The 17,159-nt window shown below is 36.1% G+C and overlaps 1 protein-coding gene across 1 annotated transcript in view; it reads right to left on the bottom strand.

The window, feature by feature from the left end:
- kcnq1.1 (potassium voltage-gated channel, KQT-like subfamily, member 1.1) overlaps positions 1-15,473 on the bottom strand; it is a gene marked incomplete at its 5' end in the record, with an annotated part of 38,265 nt that extends 22,792 nt beyond the window's left edge. The window contains 5 exons of the mRNA XM_016662047.1: positions 367-507; positions 5,612-5,708; positions 7,177-7,255; positions 7,706-7,832; positions 15,383-15,473. Of these exons, the coding sequence (XP_016517533.1) occupies positions 367-507; positions 5,612-5,708; positions 7,177-7,255; positions 7,706-7,832; positions 15,383-15,473 (535 nt within the window). The remainder of the gene's footprint in view (positions 1-366; positions 508-5,611; positions 5,709-7,176; positions 7,256-7,705; positions 7,833-15,382) is intronic.
- Positions 15,474-17,159: the final 1,686 nt, after the last annotated feature.

Genomic DNA, 17,159 nt, shown 5'->3' with positions numbered 1-17,159 from the left:
TTTAGTCCACTCTGCTGAAGTTATTTTTTTTTATGCACATTTCTCTTTTCATTCCCTAATAGGATTTTTTAATACTACATTGTCTGACTTGGGTGTAAATTTGCTGAGAAATCCACTTCAATTTCTTTTATTATTATTATTTGTTTTTATCTCCAAAATAATGAACTTCAAATTAGTCAGAAATAACCTGACAACATTTCCTAGATTTATGGACAACAGTAATTCCTTGCTACCTTAGTTGATGATCAAATAATCACATGCATTAACTCAGCTACTTTTCTTCGTATGTACCACAAGGGAGTGATTCAATTTTTGCCATAATTATAGACATATACAAACAGTCATAACCAGTAGAGGTAGTCTTACCACTCCCCACCACAACGCATCTGCATAGTTTCCAAACCCAGTGGAACCTGTGCCATCAGCTGCATCCTTTTCTGCCAGGTAGACAAAGTACGAAGAGAAGATCAGGCTCAGAAACCCAATGTACAGAGTAGTGATCAGCTCCTGAAATACACATGAAGCAAAACAATAGTTATTTCAATCTTAAACCAAATATCTTTTTAAGGTAAACTACTCTCTGATAGTTATCACTTCCCATAGGTGTCAGTTTTATTAAGGTTATTTGCTCATGGTCTCTCATATATAAAAATGGCATATGGATTTGAATATTCATGTAAACATGGTATGTGAATAAGATTAAAATATCCCATGTAAGTCATTCATCAGGTAAAAAACTGCCCTTTCAAAAGGGCATTTTATTCCCTTGCCAACCCTTAAACAGTCTAAAAATCAACTTAGATTTTCAGACTGTCATTCTGTGCTGGTGACAGAATGACATCAGGACAGATGTAATTCTGTTGTTATTGAAAATTGTTCTTCAATATTATCTTGGATCACAGTAAATAGACAAAACTTCTCCCAACAAGTATGTCCATGCTTTTACAAATGAAGCAAAAGATAAAGCTGTTATGTGCTGGGTTGTTTTGAGGTTTGTTATGTGTTCCTGACTCTTTCTTTCTTTGATTTGATCAGGCTGATTTGATCCAGTGCATAACTTGTCCCTAGTTATTCCTTGTTACTCTAGTATAATTATGTTTCTTATACCTAGCTATTCTTTAGTTTTATATTTATTTCCTAGTCCCCTGTGTACTCTCTCTCCCTCTCCTCAGCCTGCCAGCTGCTCTTTCCCCTCACACCTGCAACCTGTTAGCTAATCAGCCCGGGTCTTTTGTTCTAGCAGTCACCCTCACAGTTTTTAAACCCCTCTCTTCCTAACACTCCTTGCTGGTTCCTCCTGTAATACCCTGTTGTTAGCGTTTTTCTTGGATTTTTTTTTTTTGTTTTTGTTGTGCTCTGACTTCCTGTGCTCCTTTGTAAGTTTTCATCATTTTCTTTCATAATAGAACAGTCACCATGATCCATGCTTGCAGCTCCTGCTCTATTTTAGAGTTCACCAACAAACACATCATGATAAAAACAATGCTTTCAACACAGCTTTATGAAGATTTTTCCATTTGTTGCTTTATTGTCACAAATAAATTATTTGATTTATTAAATTTATTAAAGACCCTACACCAAAAGTTATTGCTCTCTAAAACTCAATACTGTGCTATCCTTGGCATCGAAAACTGCCATCAATGAGCTACTGGCAATGAGTCTCTCACATAGCTGTGTAGAAATCATGGCCCACACTCTTCTTTGCAGAGTTGTAGTCATTCAGCCACATTGGAAAACTTTAGAGTCTGAATGGTCTGTTTACAGTCCAGACTTAAACTAGGTCACTGTAAAACCAAGCACCCAAACATAGTTAGAAATAGCTTTGCAGCTATTATTTCATTGATGTCAATAACTTTGTTTCTTGTCTGTTTCTGGGTTTTGCTCTACAGCCCTGCAACATGCAAAAAGTGTCAAAGACAAAACATCGCCTCCTTATCTCCACCTGTTTGCATGCGAGTATAAACCACTACTAGAGAATAAGAAATGTAAAGTTAAATGTTTTATAGAATGCAAACGAGGTTCCTCAGAATGTTCTCATTTTATCAATTCATCAGGGAGGAAAACATCAGTGTGCATGTGTTTGTACTGCCATCATTTCCATCTGTGAACTGGATAACTGAGCCCCCTCACACTCTCCAAAAAAGAAAACTTTCCGCAACTTTAATGTTTGTAGATTTTTGTGTTGAGTCTCTTGGACTAAAATTACTCAGGGCTGATGTCCTGATGTCTTTTCAAGCTGTTGCACTGCAGCTCTAAAAAAACAAACAAAAAAAACTGTGGAAGGTACCACACACGACCAGTATTGCTTGTTGAGTGGATAAGTATTTACTACCACTGCCTGCAACAGCAGAAAATAGGAACCAAATGAAAAGAGGGAATAGTAGAAACACAATGTCTACCCCTGCAGCTTTGTTCATGCCCTCAATTAGTCAGAAACTTTGAGCAATCCTCTCTCCCCATGTGCTGCATTGAATAAAAAAAACAAAAAAAACAAACTTAAACCATATTATTGTATTCACAATAAACAACTAACTACAATCTGCCCAGGAGGCAAAACTCTCATATATCATTGACGTATAATCACTTACTATGCGATTTAACATCTGTTTAGGAATCATGCTCCCCAGTAGTAATTATTTAGAATGACTTCCTGTTGAGTAAAACTACTCCATCTGGTATAATGTAACATTATAAACCCAGATAAAATTCTGCTTGTCATAAAAACAAACAAACAAACAAAACATGTAAAAACTTAATGGATTAACATATTTCTAACCATTATTCAATGTGTAGTGGCCATTTTCACCTGGCAACCTCTACTGAACACACATTTCCATATGCTAGACACCAAACTAGACAATTACATTTGCAAGCAAAAAAAAAAAACAAAAAAACATTATAATGTTATTGTCAGTCTAGAAACTTCTACAGCATAACCAGCCACACACTGCATTGGGTTTTTTGTTGGTTACATGGGGCTTTGGAATATCATATGATTATGTTACTCTTAAAAAGGTAATTTGAAATGAAATGATGAGTACAAGATATATAAAGTTCAATTCTCACAGAGACAACACCTTCACAAGACACAGATGGACTGCTGATGCCTTTAATCAGAACTGAGTTTTACAAGGCCTCTCAGAGAGTCACTCTCGTAATCACACTCCTCTATCAGACGCCATTGGTGTTTGTGTGTGAAGACTGAGCCCTATTATGGGTCCAGCTCATATGTGTGAGAGTAATTTGGCGCTGAAGCCCTCAAATTTCCTTTTCCACAGCCTTGCAAACACGGGTTGGATAGTGAATAGCTTCTGTCTGCGAAGAACATGTTTTGAATTAAATGTCCATGTTTTGTGTGACCATCAGGTTTCAGCTGTTTTCAAAAAAAGGAGGAAAGATTTGGTAATTAAACAAGATGAAACCTAAAGGGTGCCATGCCTATGTTTTCAGTCATCCAGAGATGAATGAAAACATCTCTGGATGCATTTTTTGCAGTTACAGCTGCAAGTCTTTTATGGTTTGTCTTTATCAGCATTTCATATGTAAAGGCAACATTTTCTGTCCATTCTTCTTCACAAAATAGTTCAAGCTTAGGCACATCAATACTATTTGCAAACAGCAACTTTCAAGATCTGTCACAGACTCTGAGTTAGATTGAGGTTTTGACGTTGACTGGTTAATTCTAACATGCGTTGCTCTGAACCATCCATTGTAACAATGGTGCATGGCTGGGTGTTACAGCTGTCGTCCTGCTGCAGGGTAAGCTTCCATCTTAGGCTCAAGTCTTCTGCAGCTTCTAATAGGTTTTCTTCCTGGACCGTTTTGTATTTAGCTCCATCCAACTTCCCATTAACTTTGGCCAGCTTCCTTGTCCCTGGTGAGTAAAAAGCTTTCCTGTACCATGATGCTTACATTACCATGTTTTACCATAGTGATGTCATGTTCAGAGTACAGTGGATCCTGCTAAGTTATCATGGACCTTGGCTGTTTCTTTGATTAATGTGCTTCTTGCCATGTATGTCACTTAGGTAACAAACATACTTGATGACAATGTCTTGGTAGCCTTGCCACTGAGATATACTATTTACATTTTTAATATGATGGATTCAGCAGTGCTCACCATGTGTTCAAAACTTGAAATATTGTTTGATAATGTAATACTGCTTTAAACTTCACTCCATCTTTTTCTGATTTGTCTGGTGTGTTCTTCATCTTTATGAACATGTTTCTTTGCGTTAGCTCAGTTTTTCCCAACCAAAACGCTCATCTGTATAAACACACCTTCTGCACTCTTCCCCCCATTTGCCTTGAACCAGCCACCAGCAAGTCTCAGGAGGAGAAAGGCTGTCATTCTCCAATTGTCACACCAGTCAATTTAAGCATGCTCATTTGTTCCCCGAAAAATGATAAAATGGAAAAGTGGACGTTATGCTGCTAGCACTTAGCAACAACTCATAGGTGGAAGAGAGAACACTGCCCAACACAAATAATGATCCAGCAGGAACACAGTGTGCTAAATAGTAAAACATAATTTAACGAAGCTTCGAGGCAGATAAATGTTCCTTGAGGAATTTTAATAATCAAGGTACTCAAATCATTCGAGGAAACGTTGCAGCCCTACTATGCATGAATGGAGAATCATGCAAATCCCAAATAAACCCCAGGCTGGCTTTCATAGGCAGATCTTCATCATCATCTTCATAAGTCTTACACAGAGTCACAGAGTCATCCTTGTAACAATTTTTGAAGGATGATTATTTTGAAGGTATAACTTGAATAACATGAGTATAAATAAGATTAATACACGGTGTGCTTCTGCTTTATCTTACATTGGCTTTTTATGCATTTATACTGTTTTAATAAGTAACTTTTAACAACCTATAAAAAGGTACCTGATGTAGTTATTACTCAAGATTAATAGAAAAGTACAACAATGTACTTATTATATCACCATCTGGCACTGTTAATTTTAAAAGGATGGGTGAACATCTTGTGAACATTTTGTTTTATGTTTAGACATTTTTACAGAGCTGTCAACATCACCGATCTCTGTTTGGAAAAGGTCTCTGATATTTTCCCTGCACCCATATTAACTGTCTTCATATCTAAACTCAGCAGCTGTCGATAATCCTCAGAAGCTATAAGTGATGTAGCCATCATGAAGGAAAGGAAGAACAGCAGGTGGCCCTGAATGAGTAAAACTCCTGACACCCTGCTCATCACTCATCACTTTCATATGGACATTAAAGGCAGCTACCATGGCCACTGGGGATAATCACAGCCACCTCTGTGTCTCGGTTAAATGACACCCTGGAGAAAGACATAATCCTTTCCAGTTAATGTGTCTATAAAATTAAAAAACCCAACCGTGTTCATAACTGAGCTTTTTCTTGTACTTCTCTGCTCTGAATACTATTTTTGACCGTATGATGTATATTCATGTGAAGACCATCCATTTCATTGCATAGTGAGAAAAATAATACATGATGTGGAGAGGCTATTACTCCCCAGATGGAGAGTCCCCAGCTTATTTATAATAGTCTGAAACCCCAGTGACAGGAATGACTGTGGACTTGAAATATACAACACATTTAGAGTTGTGATTTTGTACCTGCCGATGGATGAAGACAACTGAGCCCAGGAGACGCCAGGTTCCTCCCTGCCTGTCAACGTGCAGCATTCGCAGGATCTGCAGGAAGCGAATCCCTCTGGAAAAATGCAACACTTTTTACCTGCTGACAATATATGTTTGCCAAATGCAAGTAGACATCCCAGTGCAGACAATAGAATGGAAGCAATAATAAATGTTACATAAATTAAGCTTCTAATGAAATGCACCAAATGACTTTAAGGTTGGGGTCATGTGGAGGACAGCTGTCACTCTAACCTGGGGCTCTACATTGCCTTGCAAAGCTTCTCCTACATCATAATCTTGCCCACAGTTTGACAAGTTACAGCCACAAACTTTTCAGTAATTATGTAGGATTTTATGTTGTAGACCAATGTAAAGAAGAGCCAAACTGTAAAGTAAAAGGAAAGTTTTACTTGATATGTTACAAGTAAAAATCTGAAAACCGTGGTGTATTTGTGTCCGGTTAACAGACAGATCAGAGGTAACACCAGAAATAACATTCTGAAGACTTGTTCTGGTTTTAAAATAATACCCCAGACTTCAAAGATCTTACAGAGCTGGGACAAAAAGATATGGCACAATTTCAAACCAAGTTGTTAGTTATAGATTTTAACTGAAAGGCCAGACAAAAAGACCAGCAGTCGAAAAGCCAATAAGAACAGTGGATAAAGATCCACATGTCCATAGTTCAGGTGGAAGAATCTATTGACAGTACAAAAATTGGTCATGGATGCCACAAATCGGATTTTAATTTAAGAGTCGCAAGAAGAAAATAGTTTTTGAAAGAAAACCGATAGAACTCCTGTTTGCAGCTTGAAATACCAAATAGAGGAAGCATAGTCAGGATGCAGAAAACCAAGCACAGGGTACTCTGCTCAGATGAGGCCTTCATGTGACTTTCTGGTTTTAATATACTATATGAAGCAGAAAACTAACAATCCACATTGCCCCTAACACATCATCCCTACAATAAAACATGGTAGTGGCAGCATCACCCAGTGAGTAATCTCTTCTTCAGAATAAACAAAGAAACTGATCAGATTGGAAGGTGGATCAAGCGAAATACAGCAGTGGCAAGTTTTGAAAATGCATGTTTTACTGACACTCATCTGGAATGGGTTTGTGAAAATACTTCAACCTCTTGATATGCAAATCCGACTGGGACATGAATGTTAGATTATCTTCAAAGTATTGGGGACCTGCATGGAGTTGCATTCCAGACTGCTCAGATTTCTATTTGCTTGTTCTTTTTCATTCACTTCACAAATATGTTACTTTGTGTTGATCCGTTGCACAAAATTCCTTTGAAATACTTCCCATTATGTGGATGTAATCTGGAAAACCTGAAAGTTTGGGGGAAATTAATACTTTTGCAAGGCACATAATAGGACTAAACTATTTACAAGTATAATTTACAAGATAAACTTATACCTTGTTAATTTATACCAAGGTAGAAGAGAGCTTAGGGTCCTGGATGTCACTCTAAACTGGTACTCTAAAGACTTTGTATTTCATTTTCTACCTAAACACATAGAATTACTTACCTTACAGCAGAGGTGGCGAAAACCTGGCCTTTCGAACCCACTGACAACACAACTATTGAAGCGACAACCACTATCAGATCTGTGATAATGAAGCACATGAATCTCCGTTTAAATTTGGCATAGTTAGGGACATGAACATATTGGAGTTGTTCATCAATAAGACAATAGGGGTTTATCTTAGGATAAAAACAGATTAGGAAAAGAAAACATTTGGTTTTTTTTAAAAATTCAAAGTAATTATTTTAATCAGGTAAAATGCGAAGGTGTGAGTAATAATAATATTCACACTGGCACATTTAAGAATAAGCACCTGGAGGCACAAATCTCAACAATAGAATCTAAACGCAAGAAAATATTGCAGTGACAGTTTTAATTTCATGCCGAATTTGTCTTAACTATCTCATTTTAGGAAGAGGCTCGGGCTACATTGCCAGTTATTGTTTAAAAATTGCAAGAGTGGGTGAGGAGTGACATGTCTGCTTGTGTGCATGGGTAGAGATATACAAGTGTATGGGGATTGTGTTTTCACCTATAATAGATATTGGCTTCCTGGCAAAGCGCAGTCGGCCCCAGATGCCAACATATTTACTGCGGCAGCCTGCGGACCAAACGCGGACGAAATATTCCACACCGAAGAACACCACAAGGACGATCTCCTGTTAGACAAATGAGGCAGAGGGACAGAAGGATAGAAAAACAAACATCAGATGTTGTTGCAGGTTACTTGGTGCAACAGCACCTGAACAGCTGTTCAGGTTTGTGCCTCCTTTGCTTTAAAACAAATATGGTTAAATTATAAATGTGAGCACTCTGCAAAGCTTTTCACACTGTCTTAATCTTGTCAACACAATTAATTAAGGATTATTGATTCTCCCTCAGAAGAGACGCCATTTGTTAGTGTTCCATTCGTGTCACCTCATTGATGAGTTCTCTGACTCGGCTGCAGTGCACTTGTGCCTGATTAATATGTGACTAAGACATGTTTGTTCAAAGAATTTGTCTGTATTGTGTTGTTTTTAAAGAAGGGTTCTTCAGATTGTTTTTCATCTGATTTTTCTATCAGGATTCCTCTTGGAGAAAATTATTATCGTTGAAAGTTGTGATTTCCCGATGTAAACAGAGGCATAGATTTTATAAAAGATTGATGGAGCAACAGAATATGACCTAATTATTGAGTGTCCCTCAGCAGATAAGCAATTTGTTTATGTTTAACTGGCACCAAATTATGGAATTGTCCTTTAATTCATCTGCTGTCTATATGTAGCTAATTCTGATTTACTGGTGCATGATATCTAGTGGCTGCTTGGTCATTTTTATAGGTGACATCTGTGGTTAGGTATCATGGAAAAAGGCTTAGTACTGCATTTATACAGCACTAAGAGGATAAGAGGAAAAAGAGGATATATATAGTTATATATAAAAATTAGGAAAAAAATATAATATTCACAATCTAGTTCAATTCTCGATCAACTTATAACTGAACTAGATTCGTTTAGTTCTAACAATTAATAACAAGGACTCTAAATGTTAAACTTTATATAATATCTTAACCTTGGCCATAGTTGATCAAGAGCTTTTTATTGCACAGAGGACAAAATAATGTTTGTAGTAATTGGACCTTCAAGGAAAGGAGAACACATTCACATTCTAAAGCAAGATGGCTCTGTGTTGGCAAGGCGGTTTTATTTTTATTTATTTTTTTTACAATCTGTTTTGTGAATTTTAGAAGCTGAATTTGCTCAAAATGAAATACTCTGAATTGAAACTGGCAACATTATGTAAACAACAATGCTTCTGACTGGCAAAAAGAGGAAAAATAAGCTATGTGAACCAAAACTCTTTGACTCGAACTAAAATTATAATCAATGAAGCAGAAATCTTGCATGTTCTAAAGCTGCCATTTAAGTCCTTTATTTTTTCTCATTTTTTTCTGCACGGCAGGTCACTACTTGCATGGACAGTCTCAATTCTGATTGTTTTAGTAGCTAACAATAAAATCTGAAATAATAAAATGAGAATGTAATACAAAGCTTCAAAAGCTTTGTATTACATTAGAATCTTTGTGATTCAAGTTTTTGTGCATCATTTAACAAAACAGATTCCAAAGTGTTCATTATGAACACTTGGTGATCATTTTATCACTGATACAAAAGTAGTTTGAACACTTTTATACACAGAACAAACATAGCATAATGACCACCTGCCAAGTAGTTTGGAGATCCTGATATTTTTGGGAAACAGACCTCACCAAAGCATGAACTCCACTAGACCCCTAAAGGAGTGCCTTGGTATCCAATACCACGATGTTAGCAGCAGATAACATCATGGTATCTGCTGCTAACATCGTGTAAGTTGTTATATTGGGTTGAGATCTGAGAAATTGTGAGATCACACTCAGACTTCAAACTTAGTTACGTTCCTCGAACCAATTTCTTGATTTTTGCTATACGTTAGAGAGCATTAGTCCGCTCAAAAAAATCCATGACAATTTATTTCAGTGTGAAGACCCGGACAGGTCCTTAGCTATGCAGAAGCATACATGCAAATATTGTGATGCCCTTATATGATTAACTTATTCGGTGATTTAAGCTGCAGAAGCTAACGTGTTGGACCAGATCACATGGGCCAGCTTTCTCTCCCCATGTGCCTCAGCAGAGAACTTTGACTTTGTCAGCTACATTTGATACTGTTGAGCTACATTTGATACTGGACACTACAGACTGGGAACATCTCACAAGATTTACAGTTCTCTGGTTGGTCCTCATTGGTCTAAGCAACGCTATGATATGTTAGTACCTAGGCCTGACCACACATTACTCTTGGACTTACGGTAGAACATATAGTTCTTTTTTCTTCTCTAGGCAAATGATTGACAAAATGTTCTAAACATTCAGGTGGATAATTTATCTGAGAAATTAAGATTGCAGTGGCTTTCTGTTGTAAAATCTTACTAACTGCATATTTCAAGTCCTTCCCAGATGACTTTATTGGACAGAAGTAACTTTCTAATCGCTGGTCTTCTCTCAAAACTATTGTCCAATAGTCTTCACCTTGCTGATGCACACAACTCCACCTGCTGCCAGTGCTGAGCAAGCTCTGCATTGGTGGAAACATGATTCATTAGTGCCCTCCTCAGGTGGAAAGTAATTATTCTTTTTGATGGACACTGAAAATCTTAAGCCCTTTCCATAATGCAATTTAACATCTGATGTTGAACATTTTGATATTTCTGGCAACTATTTCTTTCAAGGAAATATTCTTTGCAACATTCCTGTCATATATTAGAACAATTTGGTGCAAAACGGCAAGGATTCGTTTTTTTTTTGTAAGCATAGCTAAAATAAAAGGATGATTGAAAATGACAAAAATAAAAAGACAAACCCCTGCATATGTTTCCTTTATAGCAATTAGTCTACTAATTAGATTGGAAGGGTTTTTTAGTAATGGAAAAATACAGGCAGTCTGTCTTTTTTTTTTTTTAATCTTGCATAGCATGAACATTCTATACAGTCTAAAAACTGACTAATTCCACCTGTTCATTTTTTTTTTTAATTCATGGTGATTGAATACATTCAACACAACGGACTTCAGCTATTTTATTTTCACCCAAGTTTAATGCCACCTTGCAATAAAGAAGGACCACTAGATGAGTCCAGTGAGTAGAAACTAATGATCTTTTGTAAAATGCAGTTTCATCCAGCTACGTCTTAATATTTGACAGCCGTAAGGAAAAAGAACTGAGAGAAAGTCAATAGCCGCTTCAATTTCTTTTTTTATGATGACACCATGTACGGAGTGAGTGATGGGAGAACACTAAAGGGTTCTGACAAATGATGTTTCCATGTTGAACTGCACATTTTTTCAGCAGTGTTCTTAATAGTGCTTTCTTTATCAGAGTCAATGAATATAAAATAGCACCGTTTGAAAAGAAAATTGGATGAATAATATGTTTAATTGTACTCCCGGAAGCTAATGTTCAGCCAACTGCTTCATTTCCTAATTTAATCACTGGTGGGTTTTACTTTGCGGTTGAAAAATAAGCTGCTTTTCCCCCCAAAAAAATAATAAATAAATAAATAAGAAGCAACACACCAACAGCGAGGGATGAAAAAATATGCAGAAACCATTTTCACTCACTTAAATCTGTAAGATATCAAAGAAAGCCAACGTGTGATCACAAATGGCCAAATTAGTCAAACCAACAGAGACTTTTTAGCAATATCTTCATCTGTATTTTATTAGGTCTTTTTTTATAACTTAACACAGAAGGCACAGAAGGAAAATGTTCTGCTAGATGTGTGTGATGAGTTATATAGAGGGATACCTTTGAACTTACAACAGAAGAAAGAAAAAGGCCAAACATTTTCTTTTGCTTTCTTTGCAAGTTATAACTTAAAAGTAGCAGCTGTTTTTGAAAAAAAGGTTAGCAACTCAAAAATCTAAAACCCTTTATTAAATTAGTGAGGAGATTTTAGATATAAAACAAAACACCTTTTAATCATAAATGAAAGTCAAATTGTATATTTTAATAATGTAAGTTACTTCAGATTGTTTTGAGGTTTATTTTAGCCTTGCTGTGTATTTTACATCCTAATAGTGACAATAGAAGCCTATATCATTAACTATGTGTCTTATTTTATGGCAGTTTTATAGATATATGGGGACGTATGTTGCATAAACATGTGTCTGCTTTCCAAAATCATAAATTAAGACGTCGATATGAAACTGTCTTCAAGTGTGTTAAAGTAACAAATTTAATCTCCACACAAACAAAGAAATAGGTGATCTAAGCTATGCGGGTAACTTTTGTAACGGCTGAATTTCAACTCACATTGCGTTTAAATTGAAATTATTTTACAGCTGTGTGAGAAAAGGCAGCTTGGGGGGACATCTTGCTGAAAAGGTTGTGAAGACTGGCCCATTTATTTGATTTCAGAGGAAATCTATTTGACAGATATACAACACTGGTGCCCAAGCTACACTAATGCCTTGTGAAGGAAGTTTCATAGATAATCGAGGAAGTTGGAGCAGAAGTCACTGCACATGGTTGCTGCAAGGAGTCTGGTAGATTTTCTGACCTCGTTTTAATCACCATAACATCGGGGATGTGTTGTGTGTTCCTTTGTGTCTTGGGCAATTCATAGTCTGATGCATATTTTGTTGTATATTTAGCATTTCTGCAAAATATACAGCCATGCTAATAATTTCACTGTAATTATCAAGTTGGAAAAAGTCATGCAATTAAAAAAAAATCTCAAAGTCATGTATCATCTTCTTTTCAATTCATTCTCTGATTATTTTTATCTCTTTTTTATCAATTAAAATACAAATAAAATGCATTTAAGTTTGTGTTTGTGATGTGGTAAATGTGGACATAAAATAAAGTTTCAGAATGTGCCAGAAAATTCTCCAGAATTCCACTAAAAGACACATATTTGTGAATAAAGATATAACAATTAAAAAGACAAAAACCAATACATCTTTCTAACCTCTAAGTCACATAATGATCACAGGCCCACCTTTTTCTGCTCCTGCTCTTCCTTTTCTCTCATTACAGAAGCCACAAGGAGAACAATAAATCTAGGATTCCTCCCAAAGTCATTTCCCCCACACAGAGTCCAAGTCCCAGGGTTCCTCACAGCAACATCTTTGACCCAAATCAATCATCATTTTACATGCAAACTTTGTTTATACTCCCACTTATGTAATTTCTTAGAAGAAAAGGAAATCAGCAATGGGTAAAAAAATATCTCCATTACTAATTAAAATTTGAGGTGAAACATCTCATTCAATTCACTCTGAAATTTGACACATTTATTTAAATGGTCCATATTTTGCATCCTAAAAAGTGGAAAAAAAAAAAGAAAAAAAAAAGGAAAATCTTTGGCGCAGACTGCCAAGCATCTGACCAAAAGCACATCAGCCAGAGTTGCATCTCAAAGCACAGAGCAGTGTGGTCTGTGTTAACCTTGTGGGAAGGAAGAAAGAAGGAAGACAAAAAGAAAGGCTTATGTCACAGAGGAGGAATGAATGAAAGGGGTGGAGGGTCAGAGAAAATCTCCCAACTAGAAAGCACCAAGCACTAAACAGTCCCCCTGGGTCAGAGAACGAAACAGATGATTGTCTGGGATTTCTAGAGGTTCAGTCGTAAATATTAATTATGCATTATCTGAGTCGAGAAGAACAGGAAGATTAAACATCTCCTGAGGGGGAACCTAAGGTGGAAAATATTTTTGCAAAGGAAATGTATATTTCCTGATTGTGCAATAATGACAAAATTAACAATTCTTCATTTTAATTACAGATCCCGCTCACACAATCATGTTGTACTGTTTTCCTCACGAAGCTGATAATATACTTCTAGGATCTGGCACTCTATTATAACAGCTCATGAAGGACTTGTTCTCGTCTCATCCAAATATTCTCAGTCCAAGGTGAACTTGTCACATGCAGCACTCTTCATTTCTACACACAGCAAATCCTCAGCTCTTTTTTATTCCTTGAATGGGTTTTCTTTCATCTGAGTTTGAGGGAGCCACCACCCAACTGTTCCCTGACTGAGAAGATTGGGGTTAAGTTGATCCCTTTAAATATTGATTTTGGAGGAGTCGCGTTAGCTCTGTCAAGCCACCAGGACACACTGAAATTGTTTTTAAAAATGCGTTGTGCAGTTCCATGTGAACAGTTCTATTTGAGTCCGATTTTTGAGCCTGTTAAGCACTAATATTACTTTTAGGGAAATGAGATTTGATATTTGTAATTTTTATATTAAACATTTAACCAATTCATTTTAAACTATTACAATTACCCAATCAATTTGCACCAACACAATTTGTAAATTGGTACTTTTCCTTCTACATGAGCTTTAGTTTTTCATTCATGTAGTTCAGCTGACAGACCTTCACACTCAAAGTGTGTATTTTTTGTCGCTGTGTGCCATGGTATTTCAATAAGATGGGATGTTATGAATAGTTCATAATAATACTTCAGCAGCTCATTTATCTACATGAAACACATCATATAGATTAATTGAACACTGATGTTTCCGTGGCTTTATTTCTATTGATTATGATGATTTTCCACATACAGTTAATGAAAAAACAAAATAATAATAATAATAATAATAATAATAATAATAATAATAATAATAAGATTCAAATATTACTTATTAACAACCCAGTGACAAAAGTCTAAAATGAACTTAATCTTAGCTCAACTGAGCAAATAATATCTGCAAAAATTATTAAAGTAATTTCCATCCAAGTAATAGGTAATTATTTTTTGAGGAAGAAGAGTCAGTTTTCTACCTCGGACTGGCATACTCTATATCAGAATTTAGCTTTATTCAATCACAGAGGGAGTGTTCATATTTACAGAGTATTCATCCACACATCTTTTTTATTTACTTGATTAATCCTATCAAGAGTGTAAAGCAGGACAAACTCCAAGCAATGAGAAGACAAACAACCGTCAACACATGCATAATGGCAATTTGAACCATCAAATAGTGGTCTGACTGTGGCTGGGAGCCGGAAAACTTCGAGTAAATCCCACACACAAAAGATATAAACTCTACACTGAAAGGGAAGTTCTTTCACAGAATGTTAAAATCTCTGTCCTTACAGAGATTTTAACATTCACCTTCAAGCTCTGTTTCAAGAGGGTTATTCTTTGCTCTACAACACAGCATTTAGTTAGAGGTGATGCTAATTATCTAGATGAAATTCACAAAGATGAATGACATTGGTGGATGTGCGGATCGAAAGGAAATCCTACTTTGTTTTTTTTCACTGATTGAATCAAAATTAGCTACTATGTGAACTAACATCACTCCAAAGAAAATAAACTTGCTAAGCCAATATGTTTTTAATATGTTTTTTTTTTTTTTTTTGTCACAGTTTTTCTGAATGCCAATGATTATTGCTTTTTTGGGCATTTTTAGCTTAGGTTTACCAGAGTATCCCATACAAGTTGAGTTTGTCACACTTTGTAATGTTTTCAAAAATAGTTTCATACTCGGATGGAGATTTCACCTGAAGGATTTGTTGCCATGACAAAAGTGATATTTTTTATGTTATGACTGTTGTGTTTTTAATGGTTACAGGTTGTTATTAGTAGCATCTTCATGTTTTGTTGACACTTGACTTGCAATTTCATTTTGCTATATTTTTCCACAAAGAATGTCAGAATATTTCTCTAAACTTACCATCCAGAAGAGAGTTGTGTGAGCCAGAGCTTGGAATTGGTCGATGGTAGAGAGGACACTGAGGATCAGACAAGCCAGTACTATGAGGAACCTGTATAGATCAAAGCAGAAAATGTCTTGATTGAAATGTTGTTTATGTTAGAAGTCACTTTCTATATTCCTGTGAGAGCTGAGTCTATAATTAAGCTGAACCAGACCTTCTACACCAATAAAAAAACACTTCTCAAATCAAAGCTCTATGTTGCTTGCAGTCTGTCAGGCAAACATGAATCTCCTCAATCCCTGCTCATATTTATGTCAACGTTTCAGATTCTGATCAAAAGTGAAAAGGCTTAACTCAACTTTGGTGTTTAGTTCAAGTATCTGACAAAAACTGAGGAAACTGTGCTCTCTGAAGGGAAAACTGAACTTTTAGAAAATGTATGCATATAAATGCAAAGAACATGCAGAATGTGTCATATGTTCCTATACTGAATTGTACAACCCACTTACACTATCTCTAAGTACTAAATTACTCTTTGACCAATATCCCTCTTGAGTTGAAAAGTGCTTCAAATGTGACAACAAAAAGATGTTCAAAACCCTTCAAGCTACTTATAAGAAGAAAAAAAAGAAAAACGCAATTCTTCAAGTAAAGGCTTGAAGCTGCTTTGACACTTCACCACAGAAAGAAGTAGCATCAATATAAATCCAGTTCTGACTCTTAGAGACCACAAATTTAGGGATGAACTGGATTTCATGAGTCTTTTATGAACATGTTTTTGAGATCTGAATAAAAAGAGCAGTTTGTTTTTGAAATCCAAATGTAGTAACTTGCAACCCGAAATAAAAGTCGGAATACAGTCTGCTACCCTGTGTATATCATTTTTCAGAGCTGTTCATAAAAGTCAATATGAGGGATACTTTTCAATTTCAATCGAAGAAGAGGAAGTCGGGCAAGCAGGGTGAACTGCAATATAACTCACGAGCCCATCTCAACTTATTTCCTCGCTCTCATGTATTTCAACCCACCAAGTAGGACCAGAGTTCCTGTTTTCATTTCATTTGCTTCAGGTTTGTCTAGGTTTGGGTTAAATTTGGATGAAGGTGTTTCAGCGGTTCAGCTATTTACCAAGTAAAATAGAAAATGAACTTTTTATGAAATTTTGCAGAAAGGTTGACATTGAAGGAAGGACAAACTCATTATTCTGCTGGCAAGAGGTGGTGAGAAATGTGAGGATAAAAGCTTGAACGAGTGAATGAAATAGGAGATTGTGAATAAATCCAAAGGCTTGTTTTATACTTGTGATTCATTGACCTACATAGAAAGCAGCATGCAGTTAACATGGAATTAGGAGTAAATGTCATTTGCATAACAGCCGACAAGAAACGATCTGCCAGATGCTTTTCTTCGTCTATTATTGACAAGAGTGTAAAAGAAATTACTGTAATGACATCATCAATTCTTTTTTTTATACCCATCTAATCTTAGTCAAGGTCACTAGGAAGCTGGAGCCTATCCTAGCTTTAGGGTTTCCACACTTCCCCTTAAAATGTTGAATCATCCAATATTTAATGATGTGTGTCCCATATTTGTGAGTTATCATAAACACAGGATCTTCATGGATATCATCTTTACCATATCATCACGTGGTATAGCCACACACACTGACTTTCTTAGATACACCTCATTTAGACTCTCTTTTGCCTTCAAAAGTGCCTGAATCCTTTATGACACAGATTCAACAAAGTGTCAGAAACATTCCACAGAGATTTTAGTACATATTGACTCGATAGC

Source organism: Poecilia formosa, unplaced genomic scaffold (assembly GCF_000485575.1).
Source record: "Poecilia formosa unplaced genomic scaffold, Poecilia_formosa-5.1.2 Scaffold356, whole genome shotgun sequence".
NCBI lineage: Eukaryota > Metazoa > Chordata > Actinopteri > Cyprinodontiformes > Poeciliidae > Poecilia > Poecilia formosa.
The sequence above is the reverse complement of the archived record's forward strand: the minus strand, read 5'-3'. Positions and strand labels throughout refer to the sequence as shown.